Source organism: Bradysia coprophila, unplaced genomic scaffold, assembly GCF_014529535.1.
Source record: "Bradysia coprophila strain Holo2 unplaced genomic scaffold, BU_Bcop_v1 contig_94, whole genome shotgun sequence".
NCBI lineage: Eukaryota > Metazoa > Arthropoda > Insecta > Diptera > Sciaridae > Bradysia > Bradysia coprophila.
In genome coordinates, this window is record NW_023504022.1 from 3,810,807 (window position 1) to 3,833,007 (window position 22,201).

At 38.6% G+C, this 22,201-nt stretch overlaps 2 protein-coding genes and 1 long non-coding RNA gene across 5 annotated transcripts; 1 reads left to right on the top strand and 2 right to left on the bottom strand.

Moving 5' to 3' along the window:
- The first annotated feature begins 1,799 nt into the window (after positions 1-1,799).
- Positions 1,800-13,555, top strand: LOC119085004 (eukaryotic translation initiation factor 4 gamma 3-like). Of its 3 annotated transcripts, none has more exons than XM_037195185.1 (9): positions 1,800-2,032; positions 6,814-8,801; positions 8,896-9,072; positions 9,170-9,935; positions 10,007-10,194; positions 10,261-10,443; positions 10,516-10,726; positions 10,795-10,896; positions 13,161-13,555. In XM_037195185.1, the coding sequence occupies exons 2-9, from the start codon at positions 6,900-6,902 to the stop codon at positions 13,238-13,240; spliced, it is 3,609 nt and encodes a 1,202-aa protein (XP_037051080.1). In that variant the 5' UTR covers positions 1,800-2,032; positions 6,814-6,899; the 3' UTR covers positions 13,241-13,555. The 3 variants fall into 3 exon arrangements, with proteins under 3 accessions (XP_037051080.1, XP_037051078.1, XP_037051079.1); XM_037195183.1 differs by lacking the exon at positions 1,800-2,032 and adding an exon at positions 2,385-2,522; XM_037195184.1 differs by lacking the exon at positions 1,800-2,032 and adding an exon at positions 3,367-3,552.
- LOC119085011 lies at positions 1,823-2,824 on the bottom strand. Its single transcript, XR_005089199.1, has 2 exons — positions 2,704-2,824; positions 1,823-2,417 (listed from the first exon to the last, which is right to left on the bottom strand). It is a non-coding gene; the product is annotated as an uncharacterized LOC119085011 (long non-coding RNA).
- A 3,376-nt stretch (positions 13,556-16,931) lies between the features above and the next one.
- Positions 16,932-19,877, bottom strand: LOC119085006 (mesoderm induction early response protein 1). The gene is made up of 5 exons (XM_037195187.1): positions 19,571-19,877; positions 18,530-18,916; positions 18,223-18,460; positions 18,084-18,154; positions 16,932-18,021 (listed from the first exon to the last, which is right to left on the bottom strand). The coding sequence occupies exons 2-5, from the start codon at positions 18,788-18,790 to the stop codon at positions 17,137-17,139; spliced, it is 1,455 nt and encodes a 484-aa protein (XP_037051082.1). The 5' UTR covers positions 18,791-18,916; positions 19,571-19,877; the 3' UTR covers positions 16,932-17,136.
- Positions 19,878-22,201: the final 2,324 nt, after the last annotated feature.

Consider the following 22,201-nt stretch of genomic DNA (forward strand, 5'->3'; position numbering starts at 1 on the left):
GCCGCCTATTGTTCGTTCCTTTTTTTTCACATGATTTTAAATTTAATTCTCAAATGGCAGCTCTTTTTTGACATATAATTGTAACGGCAAATGCAGCACCTATCAACGCCTGTAAACTCATTTCAATACAAACATTTTGACAAGGAATGACAACAATCGATATATGTGTTGACTTCGGTGTTGACATTTGTGGGGTTACGACTATCCAACAATTTGTTTGGCCGTTCATAGGTAAAATGTTGACCATTCGTCATTCAATAAAGAAATTTCATTTCATTTAATGAACTTGTCGCATTTGTTATTTGAATGTGTGACTCGATAAGTAAATTTCCAATGTCTCGATATTGGTCCGGCGAAGCCCTAGCCATCCGAAAAAACTATCCCTGACGGCTTGTCCGGCTCCACTCTAACGAGTTTATGTGGCCACCAGCCGGAAATACATCGGACTTTTGTACATTGGCTCCACAAGTGGAACGATTTTTCCACATGAAAATTACTAATTCGACTCGACAAGTAAATTTCCAATGTCTCGATATTTACAAATTTAGCGATTTCGATTTAGCTGCAGCATTTTATTGATCAGTCGCGAGTACATTTTTGTAGGGAGAACCAATGAACTTGTGACTTTTTCTACTTTCGAATTCAGATTCTCTTCGCTGTGTAATCAATTTACTGCGAGACGGGAAATGTCGTTGTTGAAATCATACTTTTTGGAGGTGCACCGAATGAGAGAGCGTGCTGGAAAACGGCGTCTTTGTTTTAAATCTATCCAAGAAATTTTATTGTATTTTGTCCAATCCATCCAATGAGTGTGAACGGTTCATCAAATCAGTGAACCAAGAGCCAGGCTTTGAGAATTTCTACATTTGGCATCCGGGATTTACCGACAAGGCCCAAACAAAAAATTGCGACCAACTAAATGGATAAGTGTATTCCGCAGAAATGCATGGAATTGGAATGAGAAACGGGGAGAATTCTATTTTCATCAGGTCTGAATGAAATGCAACAATAAATAACTTTCATTTGAATTTGAATCGTTTTTCGTCGAATTTTAATTTGACTCCAGCTGATTAGCTGATTTACGGTCAGTCCAAACGTGACATGTTTTTACTCTGGCTCGGTTATAATAGTGGAATAATCTTACCACGTCAGTTTTTTGATAACTGCTATTTGTTTTACCACCAAGGCCCAAACCAAACAAAATAAGAGTGTGGGATGTACTGAATGTCATACACATCAAGTGCAGTGTCCACCGTAAAAAATGTCCGCCATTGACGCCACTGGCTGTACAAAATACATCAAAATACATTGTCTGGGTGTCGGACTACCCAGCCAAACATAAATCGTTGGTTCAACTTCGATAACGACATTAATCATTGCCAGCAACACGTTGTGGTGGGTATGGATGGAGATTCTTGACGCGGTAATGCACCTAGCACCTACACCCAACACCTATATACTTCCATTCATTAACATAACTATCTATACGAACCATACCCGATCATTTGCACTTAAAGTGTAATTAACGAAAATGTGGAAAACCCGTATTGTAGTGACAGAACATTGGTTGAATGTTATCGCGGTGAAAGAGTAAAACGAATGTAACTTCAAGGCAATTTTATTTGTTGCTATAGAATGCATAACCTTCACACATATTTCGTGTGATTTTTTCCTTATATGCAGTCGTGTATCGCGATGAAATGTCATACATTGTCATTTTTCCTAGTGTTTACAGGAAACTGTGAGCGTGTGTGAGTGAATGTGCAAGAGTGAGTAAACTGTATGAGTATTCTGTTGAAAAAATAAGGTTGCGGTTTTCTGATGTCGAATTTTATGTAAAAACTGAAATCTTCAACACATATTATCCTGGACATTGCACCTTGAGAAGGTGATCTAATCATTAATAGCAAAATTGTTTAGAGACAAGCCGTTGGTTGATCAGTTCTCGTTAGTGTACATAAATAAACACAGAAAATTCCTGAAGTAAATTAACTGGAAAGAGGACCATTAACTTGACGCTGTCAATAGCAACGTAAGTTCAGTAAAATATCATTAATTTTGTATTGTATTAGAGCCGAAATTCTCATTATTTTCCGACGAAATGAGACTGATTTTCACTAAAATTGATAATTATATTTTATTTGGTCAAATGGGTGAAACGTCACCTTTTGCCCGGTGTGTATGAGTATTCTAGCTCATCTCTCTCTCTTCCATTCAACAACGTTCACTTACATTATAAAACAAACTACCACACACTCGCTCACACACACTAGCGCACACTACCTCTTAATCACTTTGATACTAGTGCAACGTTTCTCGGCTCGAATCAAATGACTGCAGTGCAAAAAGGACAAAAATAGAATCGGAGCAAAATAAGTTTTGTCATAATGGCCGCCAGTACCGTGCCATTCGCATTTCTGTAAAATTTGATTTTAATTTCGTATTAAACACATGGTCGACGGAATTGACATTAAAATATCGTGATACACACAACGTTGTCAAAGAATTTAACTTGTTTTAAGGTACGTCAAATACCTTTTGGTTGAATCGAAATTTTGTTAATTTTACTCAGTGGTGAAATGAAAAGGATTCTCACGTCAAAGATAAATTTACGGTGACATTGGACTCTTGATATTATAACTCTACTGCCTGAAAAAAAAAACGATAAGCACTTTGTGACAAACGAATCAGAAAGGTTCGAACCTGATCTGTTTTTTTCTTCGTCTTTTAGAATATATAAATTGACAAAGTCCTCAACTGGTGTTCGGAAAAAAAAGTTAAATTCAGTGTGATAGAAAAAGTTGCTCAAGAGTGTGTGATTAGTCAATAAAAAATTTTCTTGTCGGAAAATTTCAACCTTTTTTAGATTCAATTGCCGTTAGTTTAACAAAAAAAATTCTCGCAGAGGTGTTTTCACATAAATTCGATAGAAACCGAAAAGAATTAACAATCTTAGCTCATTTAATCGAATAAAATTTGCATTTTAAATGAATATTCTATAGGTACGTGAAAAGAGGCCCCATGTGTGTTGGAATAAAATTGATATTTTTTTCTCGTCTTCTTTACGTGTATTTCTAATGCTATACGAAATTGTCAGTGTATGGTGGTGATACTTAATGAAATAAAAAAAAAAATTATTCGAATCTTGGATCTAAAAACACTGCACGCCTTCGTACAGAAAAATATATAATTTTAATTTCGTTTTCATTTAGACAAAGTATACATTGCCATACACCACGTATTAGTTTTTAGTATAAAATCGAACAAAATAAACCGATTCAAAATACCAAAATTTCCACACACCAAAAAAAGGATGAAATTGATTAACAAATTGTGATGTGCCGTGTCTTTTCTTTCATTGTACAGAATAGTGAAGCTGAACTGAACTGAACTGAACTGATTGAATTTGTGTAGCAAAATTGTCTCCAAAATTCGAGTGTCAGTGCAATCAAAAGACAAAATAATTCAACTTCACCGATCAGATCAATATACAAATCGAACGATTCAGTGAACTTGGCTTACATAAATAAATAAAAGTCAAATTCAACCCAGGTATGTGAAGTCATTTTTCCCGTTGTTAAAAAAAAATTGTCCAAAAATATTTCCCATTCCGAAATTGCAATGATCATGAACGGCACAATGAAACCCCATCTGGTTCCGAATAATAATGAAAAGCGAACCTTCTCTGTTGCTGTCTCTTTTTTCACACTGAAATTGACATCATTCGAATTGAAATTCATTGCAAATGATGTACGACGATGTTTTTGTTTGACTTAAATCCAACTTATATTCCACAGTGGTGTACCTTAGAACAATTTTTATTGTCGCTGCTTAGAACGTTTTTGATTTTTGTACCAGCCCTGTCGTTCAAAAGCATCGACTCGTTTTTTAATTTTCTGAATGTTTATAGTTTTCGGCAACAACGATTTTCTGTTAACTTTTAATTGTCTTCGGCAATTGCCTAAAAATCGATGGTATTTTACGACAATTTTTATGGTAAAGTGGTACACCCATGTTATATTCTCACTGCTACTCGTATGGCATACCGATTGAACAAACATTGTATATTACGCATAGTATTATTTTAAGACGTCTCTTGCCGAAATCCAAGTCGATCTGATGATGACGATAACACATTTCTGTGTGTATTGGATAGTGTACACAACACTGCACTTACGAATAGTTTGTTCAATGTGTAAGCGCCTGTAATGTGCTGGTGTCCGTTCTTTTTTCTGCGGTTTTAGTGTGGCAATTTTAGCTGTAGATTAAGATTTATGCATACAAAATAATTTACGCGAAAATCGATTAATTTTGATCGGCAAGATCGGAAATATATTGCGATTAGGCGTGTTGCAGTGTTGCTATTAACTTGATCGATTTTTTGTTTCATTTGCAAAAAAAAACACAAAATCGAAAGCAGTTCTGACCTTTGACTGTGCTTTGAAGAAAATATTTTTCCATGAGATTTTAAACAAACACTTTGTTATGTATTGGAAGAGACGTTCTGCGTACAAGTGTTCAGAGCGATTCAATTTTAATCTGTGCGAACACAACCGCTTTTTATTACATTTTGTAATTACAAAAAAAAACAACAATGTTCCAAGGTCATAACTTCCTTTCGGATTGTTGATCTCTCTCCATTTGCTAGATCTAACCAAATCAGTCGCAAATTGAATATTTTTGAGCTCATATTTAGCGGACACCAATGATGCGAAATCTTTGTTGTACGGGAAGATGAAGCATTTTTTTTTGGGTAATATAAAGAACGAGTAAACAAAGAGAGAGAGGATGTGTATGTGCAATCAATTTGCAAACTATTTTTGAGTATCATTCACTAATAGCACCGACCAAGGCTGCGAACAAAGATGCAAAACATTTTAAAATAAAACTTCAGTCAACTGAGAGACAGAATCATTTTCTTGTCTCAACGATTGAGGGTACATTGAGGTTTGAAACGATGGGGTTCAGTAATGACGTGATGATGAATGGAAAATAATAATAAAAAAAATCTCCTACTTGGATGTCAGCCAAGTTTAACTCAACAGTATAATCACTGCGATAAGACTTCAGCTGTCACCTCTGCTCAAAAAGAAGATCCCAACAAAAATCTCTTCGAGAAAAGTGTGACGCAGTCTTTGAAATACAATTTCTAAAATGAATGATATCGCTAGAGTTGACGCTTTCAGCTTCGTTACGCAAAAATTAAATTTTACACCCAATTTTAGTTCAAACAAGCTGGCTTAGGTTTTCTCATCATCTGCCAAATAATTTTTACAAAAAGAAATTTAGACTGGAAACAACCAAAATTTTACCAAAAAAATCTGCGTCGCAAAGTTGCAGATGTTCAGGAACAGACCAGCAAGAAAATTTATCTGCCACATGCGACGCAGATTTTACAGTTTACAGTTTTAATTCAAAAATTTTACGAAAATCGAAAATTTTACGAAATTCGAAAATTTGACGAAATTTGACGAAATTCGAAAATTTGACGAAATTTGAAAATTTGACGAAATTTGAAAATTTGACGAAAATCGAAAATTTGACGAAATTCCAAAATTTGATGAAAATCGAAAATTTGACGAAAGTAATTCTCTATCTGCCACCATTCAAGAAATATCTCCAAAACCCCAATTGACCCACCCATTTCCAACTTTCGACATTTTTCACATATGCCCCTCTGTTCTACTCGTAAAACTCTGAGACTTTGCCGAAGAAAGTAATTCTCTATCTCTCATAACCCAAAAAAATATTAGTCCTTTCATCCTACGCTCGAGTAGCTCAAAATTTGGTCACTCTAATCACTCTAGCGCAAACGAATCTGCCCCGATTTTTTTAATTATTTTTTTGTTCGAATCGTGTTACGAATACCTTTCATTTGATGGGTCGCACGCCTCTGTAGGTTTCAATACAGCTAAGCTACAGCCGAAAACGCGTTCCCGACCCTCGAAAACCTCACTCAGAAACCACTTCGAGGCCAATAAAACAAAATTCTGTTTTTTCCTGGGGTAATGGCGTATCACATTTTCATTTTTATGCCCACCCTGAGGTTCCTGCAAAATTTCATGGAGATTGGCTGACTAGTTTCCGAGATCGACCGTCGATAGATAGACAGATAGACAGATAGACAGATAGAAACATACAGAGTAAGTTGAAAGATTTTGATTGTTTGGAAAACGTTAATTTGGTGCATTTTCTATCAAAATGACCAACTTCAAAACGATGTATCTCCGGCAATTTTAAAGTTACATAGTCGAGTGATAGCTCGTTTTGCTCGTATTTGAAGCGCGAATAAGATAGAATAGGATTTGTGGTGATACAGGCCAAAGGAAAGAAACTTAAATTCTCGCCTATATATAGTTGCCGCGTCTCAAAAAAATTTCTTCGTTCTTTTTTTGAAAGTTAGACTGCGTCAAGTCCTCCGCTATCGCTCCGGACATGATAAATGTAGTTTCGCTAGCATGTAGAGCATTACCTTCAATTGTCGATCACCAAGCAGTTGTCAGATAAACGATGCGGCTAGGAATGCTCTCAGCCTCAGAATTCGCCGTTAGGGGAGACTCGCTTAGCGAACCATCTCTTACTGCTTAGCCTGACTTCAAGATCGGTTGCGTACCTGATAGGTTCCAGGTCATCCCAGCCAGCTCCTACTTCCTCGAAGAGTTCCAATTCAGAGCTTCTATTGGAGTTGGGAGCCTGCAGTGTTGGGTCGCCGCACGAGTTGCTAGAACTTATATATCACTGAACGAACTTAACTCTAATAAGTCCACGCAAAATGGCTCAAAATTCTGACCAAAATTCTCTTACTCGTTTCAGAATACAGCTACTGAAGTGGCTACACCGTTCAATCAAACCGGAATTATTGCAAAGCAAAATCATATTACCCATAGGCACCACACAAGATGAAAGATAAGTCGTCGAAAAACCGACAAAAATCGCAGAAAAATTCGAATTCAAATGCAAGTCAAACCAATGCGAAAGTCAACCAAACCAATAAAAATGTAAACGAAACGGCCACCACAGTCAAATCTGGCAAACAGCAGCAGCAGCAGCAAAACAACTCAATAATCACAACAACCAATGCATCAACCAAACCAGAAACGATAAATGCAACGAATTGTGATAGCGGCGAATGTTTTGGAAGTAGTCAAAATGGTAACGTGATCGCATCAACAGAAACCATGGAAGACTGCACTTTAACGGCGCCATCGTCCGATGAGACTGATAGATCAACAACGGTAGATAGCAACTGTAATACTATTAGAATAGATTCAAAGCCAAACAGGGATAAGTCAGATGTAGATAGCACTAGTAACACCGTTACAACGGATCCGCCCAGTCAAGCGGAACCCGTCGACAATAGCAATAATACAACGTCAACTCAGAATCGCAATGCTCAATCGAATGAAATGCCCACTGCCAGATCGAATTTCCGCAATCAAATAATGGAACAGATGAAGAACGCATCCGTCGATGTTCCCGATTCGTCATCGAAACCGATAACATTACAGAAGCAACCGTCGCTAACGTATTCGGACGGTCAATGGTCTCCGGCCAATTCGGACGGAAAGAAGTTTTACAATCGCGATCAGTTGATAATGCTGCGCAACCAGCCGGCATCGTTATCCGAACCGAATTTTCCCGGTGGCCTATCCGCTATCGTCAAAACGAATAACAATCACAGCAATATGTCAACGGGCGGCGGTAACGATTTGATGCCAAAGTTCGCTGGACAAACGAATTTCAATAAAACCGGATCACATCAACGCCACAACTACTCGAAACGCTCATCTCAGACATCAACGCAACAAAATGCTCAAAACAATGGGAACGCCAACAAGGGCAGCAAATCCGACATGATTTACATGAAAATATCCGTACGCGAGGAGGTCAAATTGAATGAAGCGGAAAACGCTTGGTTGCCATCGTTTCGTAGGACTGAGAGTGAAGCTGAACCAACAGACGGAAGCGAGAAACTCTCTTCCAATGATCTGCTGTTCAAGCGGGTGCGTGGTGTTCTGAATAAGTTGACTCCCGAACGATTTGACACGCTGTTCGAAGAAATCAGTAGCTTCAACATAGAAACGTCGGAGCGTTTGCACGGTGTCATATCGTTAGTGTTCGAGAAGGCAATCGACGAACCGCATTTCTCCGTTGCTTACGCTCGACTGTGCAGCAAATTATCTGAATCGTTAGCAGCGTCCGAGAGCGATAGCAAGCCGCTGTTTAAGAAGACCCTGATAACGAAATGCCAAAATGAATTCGAAAAGCATGTCGTCAATGAGCAGATAATTGCCGACAAACTTGCACCATTCCTGGCTAAAGTCAACGAAACCGACGACCCGGATAAGAAATTGGAGCACAGCGAAAATTTGAAGGAAGAAGAACGGAAATTGCGACTTCGGTCCGTCGGCACCGTACGCTTCATCGGCGAACTCTACAAAATCGGAATGCTCACGTCGAAAATCATGATCGGTTGCATACGAACGCTGATCGACAAAGACTCGGAAGACAAACTGGAATGTTCGTGCAAATTGTTGGCCACGATCGGTGCTAAGTTGGAAGAGGCTGTGCAACGAGTGCATGAACTTAAAATTGAATTGAACGAAGCGTTCAAGCTGATGCAGTCGATAGTCGATCGGAAAATCCCGAACATACGAATCAGCAGTCGGGTGAGATTTATGCTACAAGACGTGCTCGATTTGAGGAAACGTCGCTGGGTTCCACGCAGTACCGATGCAGGCAATCCGAAAACCATGGGACAAATCCAGAAAGAAGCTGAAGCTGAACAACAAAACATAATTGTAAGTGAAACGGCTCGAACTCCATTGTTCGCAGGATGATCTGTGGAACGTTACCGTTGCATCAGACTAACCAAAACATTTTATTTTCATGCAGCTACTCAACTACAATACCCGCCGCGATGATAGAGGGCGAAATGATAATCGGTCGAATGGTGGTGGTGGTGGTTATCAGAAATCGAATCGACAATCCAGTGAAGATGGCTGGCTGCCGAGTGCGAAGAGTCGTAGCACCACATTGTTCGATACGTCGAAATTCAAAAACAACAAAACGGTAAGCTCCACTTAACAGACATTTTCTCAGCGAACACGTCCGTCGTGTCAGTGTCCAGAGCAAAGGAAATAATTATTTTTTTTTCGTTTCGTTCTAGTCAATCGATGACAGCACAGTTTTCGGCTCAGCAGCACTGTTCAAATGGGGCCAGAATGCCAACAATAACGCAACGCCTTCTGCAGCGGCTCCACCTCTGGCTAACAGTTTTGCTGCCCTAGATTCGGCTCGAGGTCTCAGTAGTTCAATCGAAAATCCTCCGCGAAGTAATCGAAACGGTCGAGACAATTATCATTCCAAGGGATCTATGGAACGTTATCAGCATTCAGACCGACGTAATTCCCGTAGCGGTTCGCAGCACAGGTCACGTGAAAATTCTCTAGCTAGGAACTTCCCACAGCGTAGCAATATACCGCCGTTCAGCCGATCCAGTCAATCAATGAACGCCCTTTCCACATCTCAACAGTCGTTACCAATTGTTAGAGCCGATCCAACGGCAACAATGAATCTGAATCCAGTTGAGCCGAGTTCGGCCGAAGTTGAGAAGGTGCAAAAGTTGGTCAGAGAACTGCTGGAAAATCATCACATCGGTGAGGTTTCCGTGGCTAATTGTCATGTTGACGTTGATAAGATAAAAGTGGAACATCGTTGGGTCGTGGTCCGAGAATTATTGAATGTTGCCGTGGAAGTGCAACGACTGAAAACGACTGATCGAATATTTGCCGGCAAATCATTGAACCAATGGATCAAAATGAAATTGATCACACGCAGCGATATCCTGACCGGTACGAAATCGTTCTTGGAACCCGTCGAAGACATATCGCTGGACATACCGCACATTTGGCTTTACATTGCTGAGATTATCGGTAAGTTGTCGCAATTCTGCTCGTGCACCAGTTGTGTCCGTTGACATTAAAACATTCCGTTCAAAATACAGCTCCCGTTATTGAGAATGAAAACTTGAAATTAATTCAATTGAAAACGCTGTGCCCGGATCACGTGCATCGGATATTGGAAGAACTGTTACCCTATCAACAGGCGACTTACGGGCCTACTTACGTCAAGACTTTGTTGAAATCGAACGAATTGAACACACTGGTGACCAAGACGGAACAGATATCAGATGTAAGTTCAGTGCATTGGCTGACCTTAGGCACCTCGCGAAACTGAGAAACTTATTTCTTTTAACAGAAACTGAAAAACTTCGTGGCCACGATAGCCAATTTACCAGCTGAATCGGCCGTAATAAACAGTCAAGAGCCTGGACTTGGCAAAGCTTCAAATGATACCGTTAACATGGACGACATTCAGCGTCACATCAAAAAATTACTTCTGGAGAATGTAAAGCTAGACGTCATTTACGATTACATATCCGTAAGTCGATCGCCTGCTCCACGACCGCCTTCCAGAATTTCATTTTTTTTTTCTTCTTTTTCTACTCCACAGGCCAACGTTACCGAAATCGACAATAATTTTATCAGAGCTTTGACCACTGCTGTCGTCGACTCATCGTTAGATAACCGATTCAAATTGAACGATAAACATTTTCTGCAGCGAATTCCGCTACTGGAACGGTACATCGATGGCAATAATCAGTTGCAATTGCAGGCCCTAATTGCCATTCAAATTTTAATCCATCGATTGGAACATCCACAGGGTATGTGTGCTCGACAGATGATTTCCTGAATCAAATTGACTCAATCTTTTCCCGATTTTTCCCTACAGGACTCATGCAAAGTATATTTTCAAATCTTGTAACGGAGAAAATCATTTCAACCGACTCGATAATGAACTGGAAGAATCGTACCGATGTTATGGATGGGAAAGGTATGTTAAATGTTGTGACAGAGTGTTGATTACATAGTAGATCGAGAGAGCCGATGTGACTGTCAGTCCTTCATAAGGCTACCATTTGAAACCCATGTCGCGACATGTCGTTGTTTTGTTGCATTATGATCTTTAGTGTTGCTATTGGACGTTTGCTTTTCGAAATCGGATCTGTCGTTCGTGACAAATTAAAATTTTGGACTTTCAAATTAGTCAGACCCTCAAAAACATGTTTGACAGTGCTTTATACCAATATGTTGAGACTTGGGACACCAACTTTGTTTTCTCGTCCTATCAGCGATTTAATCGAAAAACAACTTCCACAACGAATACTTAGGGTAGAGTAACATTTTTATTTTACCCCTATCACGCTACTGAAAATGTTTCATTACCCGATGACATTTGAAGTAACTTCCGTGGGACGTCGCGTGTAAAATTACGTTAAAGTTGGGACATTGCTTATTTCTGGAAGAACGGATAAGAGAAATGACCCTGATGGCAACGGCATGGCACCCAAATTTTATAGTGAAGCCTCCACCAAGACGAGAAGAGAATTTTTTTGTGAGCTAAAAAGTACATAGATCCACTGGGTGCCAACTGCCGTCGAAGGTGTCTTCACCTGTTCTTTCAGAATCGAGGTTATTTTGACTCTAGAACGTATAACAGCTAGAGATTCCAATTACCGACCTCGATAAATTTTCGGTAAATAGTACCTCAGCAGGTCAGAGTAGGGGCGATATTTCTCCACGGTCAATATCGTCAAGAACGATGTTGTCGTTCAAAAAACGTACATAGGACGAAAATATCGTTTCTGACGATATTGACCGTGTGGAAATGTCCCGCCACCAGGTTAAACCATGTAAAACAACGCACTGTTGCTAACACGACAGCTTAGTATTATCTTTCGTCAGAGTCGTGCTCGTGAGATATCCTATCGCGTTGGTCCAAAGTTTATGGGCGAAATTGGCTGAAAAATGTAACGAAAAGTTATCGGAAATGTTGCAGTAAATTTGACCACTAGAACCACCCCCTAAACCATTCGGCAAAAAATATATGTGAATAGTGTCACACCCTCAGAACCTATTTGATTTGGGCCAGTGCGCAAAAATGCCTCACGACAATGACTCCACCGAAAGATATTACTAAGCTGATGACAATCGGATCAGCAATAGCGTTGGTTTATATGCTCTGATTTGCAGGCCAGATAAAATTAACCAAAAGTCGGTAATAAGAGCTTTTACCTTCGGCGAGGCCTACAAACTTCCGAGGAGGAAACTACGCGAGCAAATACCAATAGATAACCAATAGACACCAATGACGCCAATAGACGTCAAAAGACACCAATAGAAGGAAATTGTACGATAGTCGTCAATATACACGAGTTCATCGGTATCTATCGACATACTATTTCCTTAGATTGGTAACTATTGGTGTCTATTGACGTCTATTTGCGTATACTGCCGTCTATTGGTAGCTATTGGCGTTTATTGGTGGCTACTAGCGTCTGTTGATGAATAATTACGTCTATTGGTGACTGTTCCGAGGAAGACCTACGCGGGAAAATACAGGGTCAGGTGTATTTGCCATTGATGCCAATAGCCGTCAATAGCTATCAATAGAAGTGGGTGGGACAAGATTTGCTCTCGTAGTTTCTCCCTCGCAAACTTTACACTCGTCAGATTAAAAATCTCCGAACAAGTGTAATTTTCAACGGGTCTGTTCCATCGTACGTTAAAAACGAGTTCTAACATTCCGAAAACAACCGACCGTCATCTACAGAAGCAAACATATCCGTAACCTGAGCAAATTTTTTCGTTTAAACTTCGTGGTGTTGGCTTCTCTGTGGATGACGATTGACATTTTATCAACGACCGTGGAACAGACCTTATGTTGCCTTATGAAAGACATGATATGGGACTGATGGAAGCAGGGCCTATTATGTAGAATTAATTTGCAAAATTTGCAAAAATTCACAGAAATTCACAAAAATTTGCACAAATTTACGCTTCATTTTCAGCACATTTTGCAAGTCTTTGCGTTCTTTTGTCTGTTTTAGTACAATTTAAAGTGAATAAAGCAATTAATTTGACTTTGAAGGTGTGTAGAAGTTATTTTTTGAAAAAATTTGCAAATTTGTGAAGAATTTTGTGGGAATTTTTGCAAATTTAATTCTACATAATAGGCTCTGGATGGAAGAGAACTCTCGGCCTATAGTTCCACAATGCAGACTGGATTTCAATTAAAATTTTGATTTTGTTTCGCAGGTGTTGCTGTTACGTCTTTGCGCAATTTCTTCGAATTATTGGAAAATTCTGATGGCAGTTCAGAAGATGAGGATAATTAAAATTATTTCGCTTTTTGTTTTTGTTATTACTTATTTTTCTTTCTTCCTTCACCCTCACCCCCCTTTTTTTGTAAAAATATTTTACCAATCGTAATATTTAAATTAACCTTATGTGCTGAAATGGATAAAAAAAAATAAAAAAAAAAATAAAAAAAATTTAGTTGAAAATTATGCAGGTTAACTCATATGATAACTAGTCTTCCTCTTATGTTTTTACACACAAGATTTTTTTGTTTCATTTTTTTTGTAATTTAAATAATTTTTCCAAGAGAAAAAAAAATCGAAAAAATAAAATTCGTTGAGGACTTGTGAAACCAAAATATGGGCTTTTATGCTTTACAACAACAACAACAACAACCAACCAACAAATAACAATCTTTAATATATTTTGTTAAAAATCAGCTTACTAATTGAACATTTGATAAATAAATTATTTGTTAAAATCCATCGTTTGACTTTACATAATTGGGACGAAGGCTTTCTCTGATTGATGCCAATTTTTCTCCTAAAGACAAAAGACGAAAACGCTACCGACTGGGAGTGTCGAACTAGCCTTACATCAAAATGATTCGGGTTCGATAGCCACGTCAGAGTAGGCTGTGTAAAAATGAACGGACGTGTAAATTTTCAAGGTAAATATAGTGAAGAGAAGAGTCTAAACTGAGGTCGAAACAGTTCTCTGTACGTATAGTCTAGGGGCCACTGAAAACCCTGTGTCCAAAGTGAGGGCCGGAGCATGTTAAAGTGTTTTTCGGTAGAGTTTAGTGTCCTGATGAAGAAAAGTTAGGGTGCCAGGCTGAGTTCCTGGGCAATTACTTTTGGCGGCGGCTCAAAGCCAAAAATCCGTGTTTTTTCACGCTTTTCATCGAATATTACGAGAACCCGAAAAAATTAGTTTCTTCGGGAAAAATGTAGAGTTGTAAATTCTGAACAACATTGCCGAATACAAAAAGTTTGTGGAAAATACAGGATGGGGCGAAAAAATTATCAAAGTCGAAATTTTTAAGGTATTGAAGAAAATGCGTGATTTTGGACCATTTTCTTCTCTTTCAAGTGTATTTTGAATATATATTAAGTGATATATGTGAATCTCTAAATACTGAACACGAATGAAGAAATTGGAATGTACAGGGTGGTCCGAAAAAATTGATACTAAATATCCACCAAAAAAAACGAAAAAAGTTTTAAAAAAACGAGAAAGAAAACCACGAAATCGAAGATTTTATCGAAAAATAAGATTATTGGACCAAGATAAAACGTTAAATACAGAAAACGTCCGTACACTTGCTTCCGCGATAACTCGAGTAATTCTTTACCGATTTTCAAAATTTTGGTTTCAATCGATGGAGAATGAAAATCATGACGTTAAGTTCGTGGGCAATATTGAAGTAGTGAGATGGGAGTAATTCTATACACAACTTTTTTCTTTTTATTACCACGACATTTTTTCGTTGGTTGGTAGACTAGTCATTATGCTCTAGAAATTGAGTTTACATAAAATACACATGAAATCACTGAAAGACGAAATTTAATTGTATGATACGAATTGCTGTCCATATTGTTTATAGAGATAAGGGTTTAGGTAGTCTGTGGTTTGGAGGTACATGGGTCTTATAAAACTTCATTCGGTCGTAGTTCAGAAAAGTGAGTTTTGAAAGTAAGTTTAAGCATGGATTTACATGACATTAAATATTTTCTGGTGGTTCCGACCAGTGGGTGAGGAAGTTCGAAGATTGGATTTTTATTGGACTAGTAATCTGGAATCTAAGACAATTTTTGCGTGAAATTATATTCTTAAAAGAATTTTTCACATGCTTATAAACTTATGAAAGGGAACATTTGAACGAATGTAAATATTGCGACCAGAGCGAAGCGAGGGCAGTAATTCACCGAGGTAGGTAAGAAATATGCCACCTTTCCAGCGATTTTTAGTAGACTCATATTTATTGGGTGTAAAACATCGCTTGCTGAACCTTCAACTCAGAGCTCTCGTTGTTTATTCAGAAAATTAAATTAATTTTGAGTTTTCTAAACGGCCAGTGAAAGTAAAGGAGATACACAATCAATGATGTGGCAAATAGACCATTATTGTATCGCTTTTTCATCTGAATATAATTTTGTGTTCTTAAAAACACAAGCTTATTCAAAAATGGTAAGAAAACTGGGACTGCAATTATTGGAAAACTTAGTCAGACAAGCGAGGTGGGCCTAGTTTCAAACTCAAAATAACTTTCTTCACATTAATTAATGGTTTTTTGTCAGAGGCGACTTCATCAGTCGAAATCGTATCAGACACAACTTCATTCGATAAAATTGAATTTTGAATTGTTCGATTTTATAATCGTAATTGAAATATAAAAATTGACTTGGATACGTTAATTTGCATGAACTTATCTTTTTACAGCAAAAATCAACCAAATTCTTAAAAAATTTCTAAAAATTCCTACAAATTCCTGAAAATTCTTAAAAATTCTTAAAAATTTCTAAAAATTCCTACAAATTCCTGAAAATTCTCAAAAATTCTTAAAAATTCTTAAAAAATTCTTAAAAAATTCTTTAAAAATTTCCAATAATAAGTCCTGTCTTTACCAATTCAAATCTGAGCCTTAAGTTCTTGCTGTTTCACAAGTTCTGGTTGAGGCTTGTGGTGGTTCTCAGAAACGGATGGCTTAGGGGTTTACGCTAATATGTGTTGACTTGAGTAGTACTCCCCTTCCTTTATTTGAAGTTCGTCCCCACCGTGTATGATATTTGACGATAAAAGGAGTTGATGAAATCGCACGTTTATGGTTTAACGGTTGACAATTGTCGTAGAAAAATGCCGTGCTCAATTCCCAAAATTTCCCAAAAACAATTCCCAAGTGTAAGTTCTGGTTGAAGTAGTACTTTCCGCCATGCTAAATGTCCTTTGAGTTTAAAAATCTCTTTTGTTATGCGTTAGTTTGGGGCCCTTGGGGCCAATGGAGAGAAGTAAAAAAGTTTATGTAAATATGCTCCGCCGTCCCCAAATTTTTTTTAAAAAACATTTTTGGTAGTGGACTTGCGTCACGCCCGCTTACTAACGTGCGGGCATGATTTTGTTGATAGGGCTTGCAAGTGAAAAGTAGACTCAAAATCCAGTTATGGAAGCTGTAGCGAATCGAAACACTGCGTTGTTGTTGTTATTCAAATTTTATTTACAATGAAAATTTACCATAAACTCTGCTTATTTCAACTGAAACTCTAATAACTCTAATAAATTCTTATTACAAAGTAAAGTTAATTATGAAAAAAGGGAAAAATATTTACAAATAAAAATGTAAAAAAAAATCTTGTCCCGGGGGTCATTTCTGAGCTTACAAAACAAAAACAAAAAATTTTCTTTTCTTTTTATCACTTACGTCAATTTTAAAGTTTCCACGATGTTCAAACAGGCAAACATTGAATTTAATCTGAGATTGGAAATTCGAAAATCGGTTAGAGTGCGCAACAGGGAACTGATATAAACGAATCGATTCGCTCAGTGTGTATTATGTGTTACATCGATGATCCGTCACAAACAAATCAATTTGGTCCAAAAACGACGAAAGAACGAAAAACTTTTCCAATTCAAAATATTGTTCGGTTATGCAAAAAAATCAGGTTACATCCACCAGGCACTTAGGAAATCTTAGGATTTTGTCTTCTTCAATTTGATTTTTTTTTGTGTGTGTAAATTTCAACAATTTCTTTTCTCCCTTATTCCCTTTTTACGTGGAACAGTTCAACCGTCACTGGTCACTGTCACCATTTTTGTTTCCTAATGTTCCCGAACGACATAAACTGTTGAAATGTGTGTGTGTGTGATCGAAAACGCATAGAATGTGAAAACTATAAAATGAAAGAGAGAAAATCGAAATTTTGCGCATTTCCACCTTTTAAAGCCTCGACGAATTGTTCAGCGTATTCAAGTGACTGGAATTCGTTTCTTTCGCTTTTATGCTGGGCGATGTATCGTTATCGCTATTCGCACCGGAATCGTTGACATTCGCTTCGATGACGGCAGTCGAACCGCTTGTATTTCGAAAACTATTCTTCCGATAACTGTTGTACATCAAGCTGTTTACACCGGGCGACGAACTTCGATCTCTAATCCCTATAACGCCGCCATTCGCGGACAAACTACCACCGGTGTTACCGTTACCACCGTTGCCACCCGTACACTCTTGCTCTTCCAAAAAGCGGTCCATGTAATCCGTAAGGCCTGGATGCAGATTGTACTTCTTCTTCTCCAGTCTGGCTTTGTTGGCGAATACATCGTGTCGTTCGGTTTTCTTCCACAGGTAATAGAATTGCACCAATTCACCCACCGATCGCGTTTTCACCTTCAACTGTTGTATGATATGGAAATCCTTACCGAACGTTCGCAGTCCATTCTCAAAATTGCGACATTCCTCTTCCGACCATTGGCTCATTTCATTCATAGCGATAGTTGACGTACCGGACGTCGTGCTGATGCGACGCCTGCGCAATGCCTCTTCGACGTTATGTCCACATTGCAACAGCAAGAACAGGATTTGTTCGTCGTCTCGTAAATGATTTCCGATTGGTATTGCGGCGACCGATGACACCTTCTCGGGGCTGCCCACTTTGGACTCTTGTGCAATGGAAAAGGATTTTTTCTGATAATTTTCGACGTCTTTTTCCTTGAGTTTCGATGGATCCCAGACCAGTTTGTCTTCGTTTTCGTAAGGCAATTCGTCGCCGTATTTACATAGGCCTTCCGGTATAACCGCTTGGAACTCACTGCCAACCATAATAGTCTGTTAAAAGTTAAATTTTAATTAGATTCCAGTGCATGAGAAGAGAAAATTGATTGTTGAACCTTTTTTACGTCATCCTCATCCGGACTATAGTCACCATCGTCCTCTTCTTCACTCAAAGGACGTGAAAGGGCTGAATAGAGAATTTGGTGGCGTTAATACGTTCCACAGCACCTCTCACCTCAGTTGTGAAATACTCACTTCTCAGGTGTCGTTGATCGTCAGCAAATGTCTCCGGATATAGAGTCCTCAGTTCAGATTCATCTTCGTCTTCATCCATGTCGTCTTTGTCTAAATTCCGGCTGTCATCCAAATCGTTTTGACTACACGAACTAGATGAACGTGGACGAGGTTCGGTATCTTCATCGTTCCCCTCATCATCGGATCGATCAGGACAACGATACAGCGCCAACAGTTCTTCAATTGGCATATCTCGCTCCTATAAATACAACGAAAATGGTCAACGCTCAACGATATTTCGTCCTGCCAGCAAATAATTCAATCTTACGCGCTGTAAATTGGACAGTTCCGTCGATGGATCTTCAGCTTCAGTTGCGGCTAGAGCCTCTTCCTCTTCCAGCGTCCGTTCGTCATCGAAATCGTTTACCATCATTTCCACAGATGGTTCGAACAGCGAGTCACCATTACTCTGATTCGGATTGCTAGAGGTACGCTGTGAAGTCGACGAAGACGATGAAGGTGAATTGGCCGATGCGGCCGTCGATGACGATTGATTTGTGGGAACAGCGGTCATGGCAGGTGGTGACATTCAAGAAGAGTGGTGGGTAACAAATATGCGACAATGGAATCGGTTCGGTTTCAATACGTTCATGCGTTGCACATTACGCGATGCGGCTTACAGTATTTTGTCGTTTAACATTGGGTGCTGGTAGTGCTGAAAAGGAAAAGTATCGAAAATCAGGAGAAGTTGCAACAAACGAATGATTCAAATCTAATGTTGCACAAGCCTTGAGGAAGTTTTAAAATGAATTAAATTGTTGCACGGTGCACTTTGCATCACATAGCCGTTATCTCTGCCTCCTCACCAACCAACCAACATTTGATTAGCGACTGAACTATGGCAAAATCAGTCGAAAAAAATTAGAGAATCTGACAGATGACTGGGGTCTTTAACGAGACAATATCGTCAAACCCTCTTCTGTTGATGAATCGAGCAACTATGAGCTACAGTCCTCGCTTGAAAAAGGATCTTTATACAGAGCGTCTGAATTCTTAACCATTTCTTTAGCCTCAAGCCAAGAGTTCATTGTCTTGTTCACTATGAAAGATTGTGAGCTTTAATGGCGCAAATAAATCCTTACATTGCACGTATGCCTAGCGAACAGTTTTCCGTTTAATTTTAATTTCTCCTCACAGTTCACGCACTTCGTTGAACTAATATTTTCTTGTCTGAAATTTGCTAAAATCCCGAATCAGTTCGCAATGGACCAATCAAACATCAATAAGTCGTAGCATCAATCAAACAACAATGAAAACCGGGGTTTGTTGTTTACGCGCCTTTGCAAAAACAAACACTGGGAAAACTTACAAATTAATTGGATGCGCCCAGTTCACCGGATCAACGTCAACGCTAGATTGATGTATTGCCTTGTTTGCACTACTTTTTCTATGAATTTTACGTCAAAAACATCACTTTATCGGATTCCAACGAAGAATATCAAAGGATCACAGCAATAAAACAAAAATGAAAATATGGCGGACAGCAATTTTTGACAGAATCCATCTTCGCGTAAAGATATCGAAAAGTGTCATCATAGCGTTGAGAATCCGACTCCATTTTGTTCAACGAAGTGACTAATCGCTCCCGGGTGCAATTAGCCAAACAACTCCTCAAAAGTTTTTCGCACTCGGGTTTGAATCAAGGCTGTAGACTGTTGGGGAGGTCACGAAAATGAATGAAAATGTCAAATTTTGTGTGTCACCCGCGCATCTGCGAGAACTCCCCAAAATTTACAACCTTGGGTTCGAATAGCCAAAAACCACATCAGATGCTATTCGCACCAAGGTTTCATTAGTCACATAGCACAGCCAATACTAATCACATGAAAAGACAACAATTTTTATTTAAAATCTGCGTTAGTCACGTTTTCGCACCCGAATTTATGCAACCGAAATTTATTTGGCGAGCGCCATCAAGGTTCTGAAAGAACAGGTTAAGACACTTACGAAGGCGGGTGAAACACAAATTTTGACAAATGTCTAAAAAACCAAATGAAAACTAAATTTGAAGAAAAAAAAAATATTTTTATTAAGTTGACGTTTCACACAATCTGTGATGAGTGTGTTTACTAAAACATGTCTAAAGTGCCAAAATTGGTTCTCTACCACCTTCGTGATCAACTCAGATGTGTCTTAACCTGTTATTTCAGAACCTTGCACGCCATGTCATTTGAGTGTGATTAGCATCGAGTGTCTGGTGGTGCAAATAGCATGAAGCATTGGAGCTTTGTTAAACTCCTACGACTCCTCAAGATATCATCGATTGATTTATTTTTTGAGTCGTTAACTAATTCTCCTTAAAATGATCCGAATAATTATGTTCTAACAATGGAAAGATCTTTTTTTTATTTCATTTGAAATATAAATTTGAATTTTGCGCTGTAAAATTATCCGTTTGGCATAGAGATGACGCTGTGATTATAAAAAAAACTCGCGAGCGGATTTTGGACTAAATTTCAGAGAAATGAGAACAGATGTCGTTGCTGCCGCATTGGAGAAAAAAGAATTACACTTTGTTTGGATCGAATTCGTCGAGTCCAAAATTAATAATTTTTTATCATTCCATTATGACCTAACCACATTTCTTTGACAGCCGGGGTCATTGATCTCACGTTTTTCTAAAAATGTCGTAATACGCATTCTATCCAGTGAGCAGCAACGCCATCTATTATAGTTGCGTCGGATTGGCTTTGCATGGTGTAAGTCACTGTGGTCACCATCGTTTCGATCAAATTCCTATTTGGTATTGCCACTATCGTCGCATTTGCTCACGTTATACATCATTTTCATGACCTTGTAAATGTCAGAGACGATCCCAGCTGTCAGACATGTCGAATGAATTGAACGAACGTAAATAACAACTTAACGAAAACTATACCGAGTACCGTATAATGAAAATTGTGTATTGTTGTTTGTATTAAGTGTGCCTAAAATTTGAATTTTAAGTGAACGATTCGATGAAAAAGTGAACCGAAAAATACATTTCAACGCTTCATTGTATGAAAATGACGCACTTACGGCGTGAATTGATATTCATTCAAATCGAATCCAAATCCCGAATCCTAACTGTCCAGATTGGCCAATAATTGCTTTTCATTCCCATCGAATTCGGAATCGCATACGAACATATCGGTATTTCCACACAAAATTGATACTTGAATCGGTTCATTTCATTTCGTACACAAAAAGTACGTTCTGTACACAAAACGTCCCTTTTGTACACACACAAAAAATATTTTGTACACAAAATTAAAGATTTTGTACACAAAATTGATTATTTTGTACACAAAAGGTCTGTTTTGTACACAAACAAAAATATTTTGTACACAAACATAACTGATTTTGTACACGGAAACCGTAACAACGTACACAGAAAACACTATTCGTACACAAAATCTTGTTAAGCTTCTAGCAATTTTTTGAATTAGCTTTACGCGATCTCAGCACATAAGTTATCAAGTGTGACAAAACAAAGAAGCTTTATCACAATGAGAGTTCTCAATTGGCTGTGTTTTTTGATTTTGAGAGATTTTTTTATTATAAACATAAATTGCATTGAGCAGCACTTTCATTCCTAGAAGTTAATAATTAACAGAACAACGGCACCAAAAAGAAGAGGTAATACAGTTAGAGAAGAGAACGTGTAATTTGTGTCTGTAGTCTTTCAAAAGTATATTTGCTTAATTCAATCTTTTGTCATTGGACTACATCTTGTTTCGTACACTGTCTTTACTGTAGGATGATGTATTTTCTTTGTGCGGGGGCTCCGCCCCCAAACCCCCGCGCCTGCGGCGAGCTTTTCTTTACGCCCTGCAGGCTGCCGTACGTTCATGGGGCTCTGCCCCAAACCCCGCTAGGGGCTCCGCCCCTTAGACCCCGCAAGGGGGGCTGTACCCCCCTTGACCCCCCACTGCGGGGGCTGCCGCCCCTCGACCCCGCT

Coding starts and splice junctions, on each gene's coding strand:
- LOC119085006 (XM_037195187.1), bottom strand. CDS start 18,790: ATGTCACCACCTGCCATGACCGCTGTTCCCACAAATCAATCGTCATCG. Junction 18,155..18,222: donor CGATCAACGACACCTGAGAA/GTGAGTATTTCA, acceptor TTCTCTATTCAG/CCCTTTCACGTCCTTTGAGT. Junction 18,022..18,083: donor ATGAGGATGACGTAAAAAAG/GTTCAACAATCA, acceptor AACTTTTAACAG/ACTATTATGGTTGGCAGTGA.
- LOC119085004 (XM_037195185.1), top strand. CDS start 6,900: ATGAAAGATAAGTCGTCGAAAAACCGACAAAAATCGCAGAAAAATTCG. Junction 9,936..10,006: donor TTACATTGCTGAGATTATCG/GTAAGTTGTCGC, acceptor TTCAAAATACAG/CTCCCGTTATTGAGAATGAA. Junction 10,897..13,160: donor CGATGTTATGGATGGGAAAG/GTATGTTAAATG, acceptor TTTGTTTCGCAG/GTGTTGCTGTTACGTCTTTG.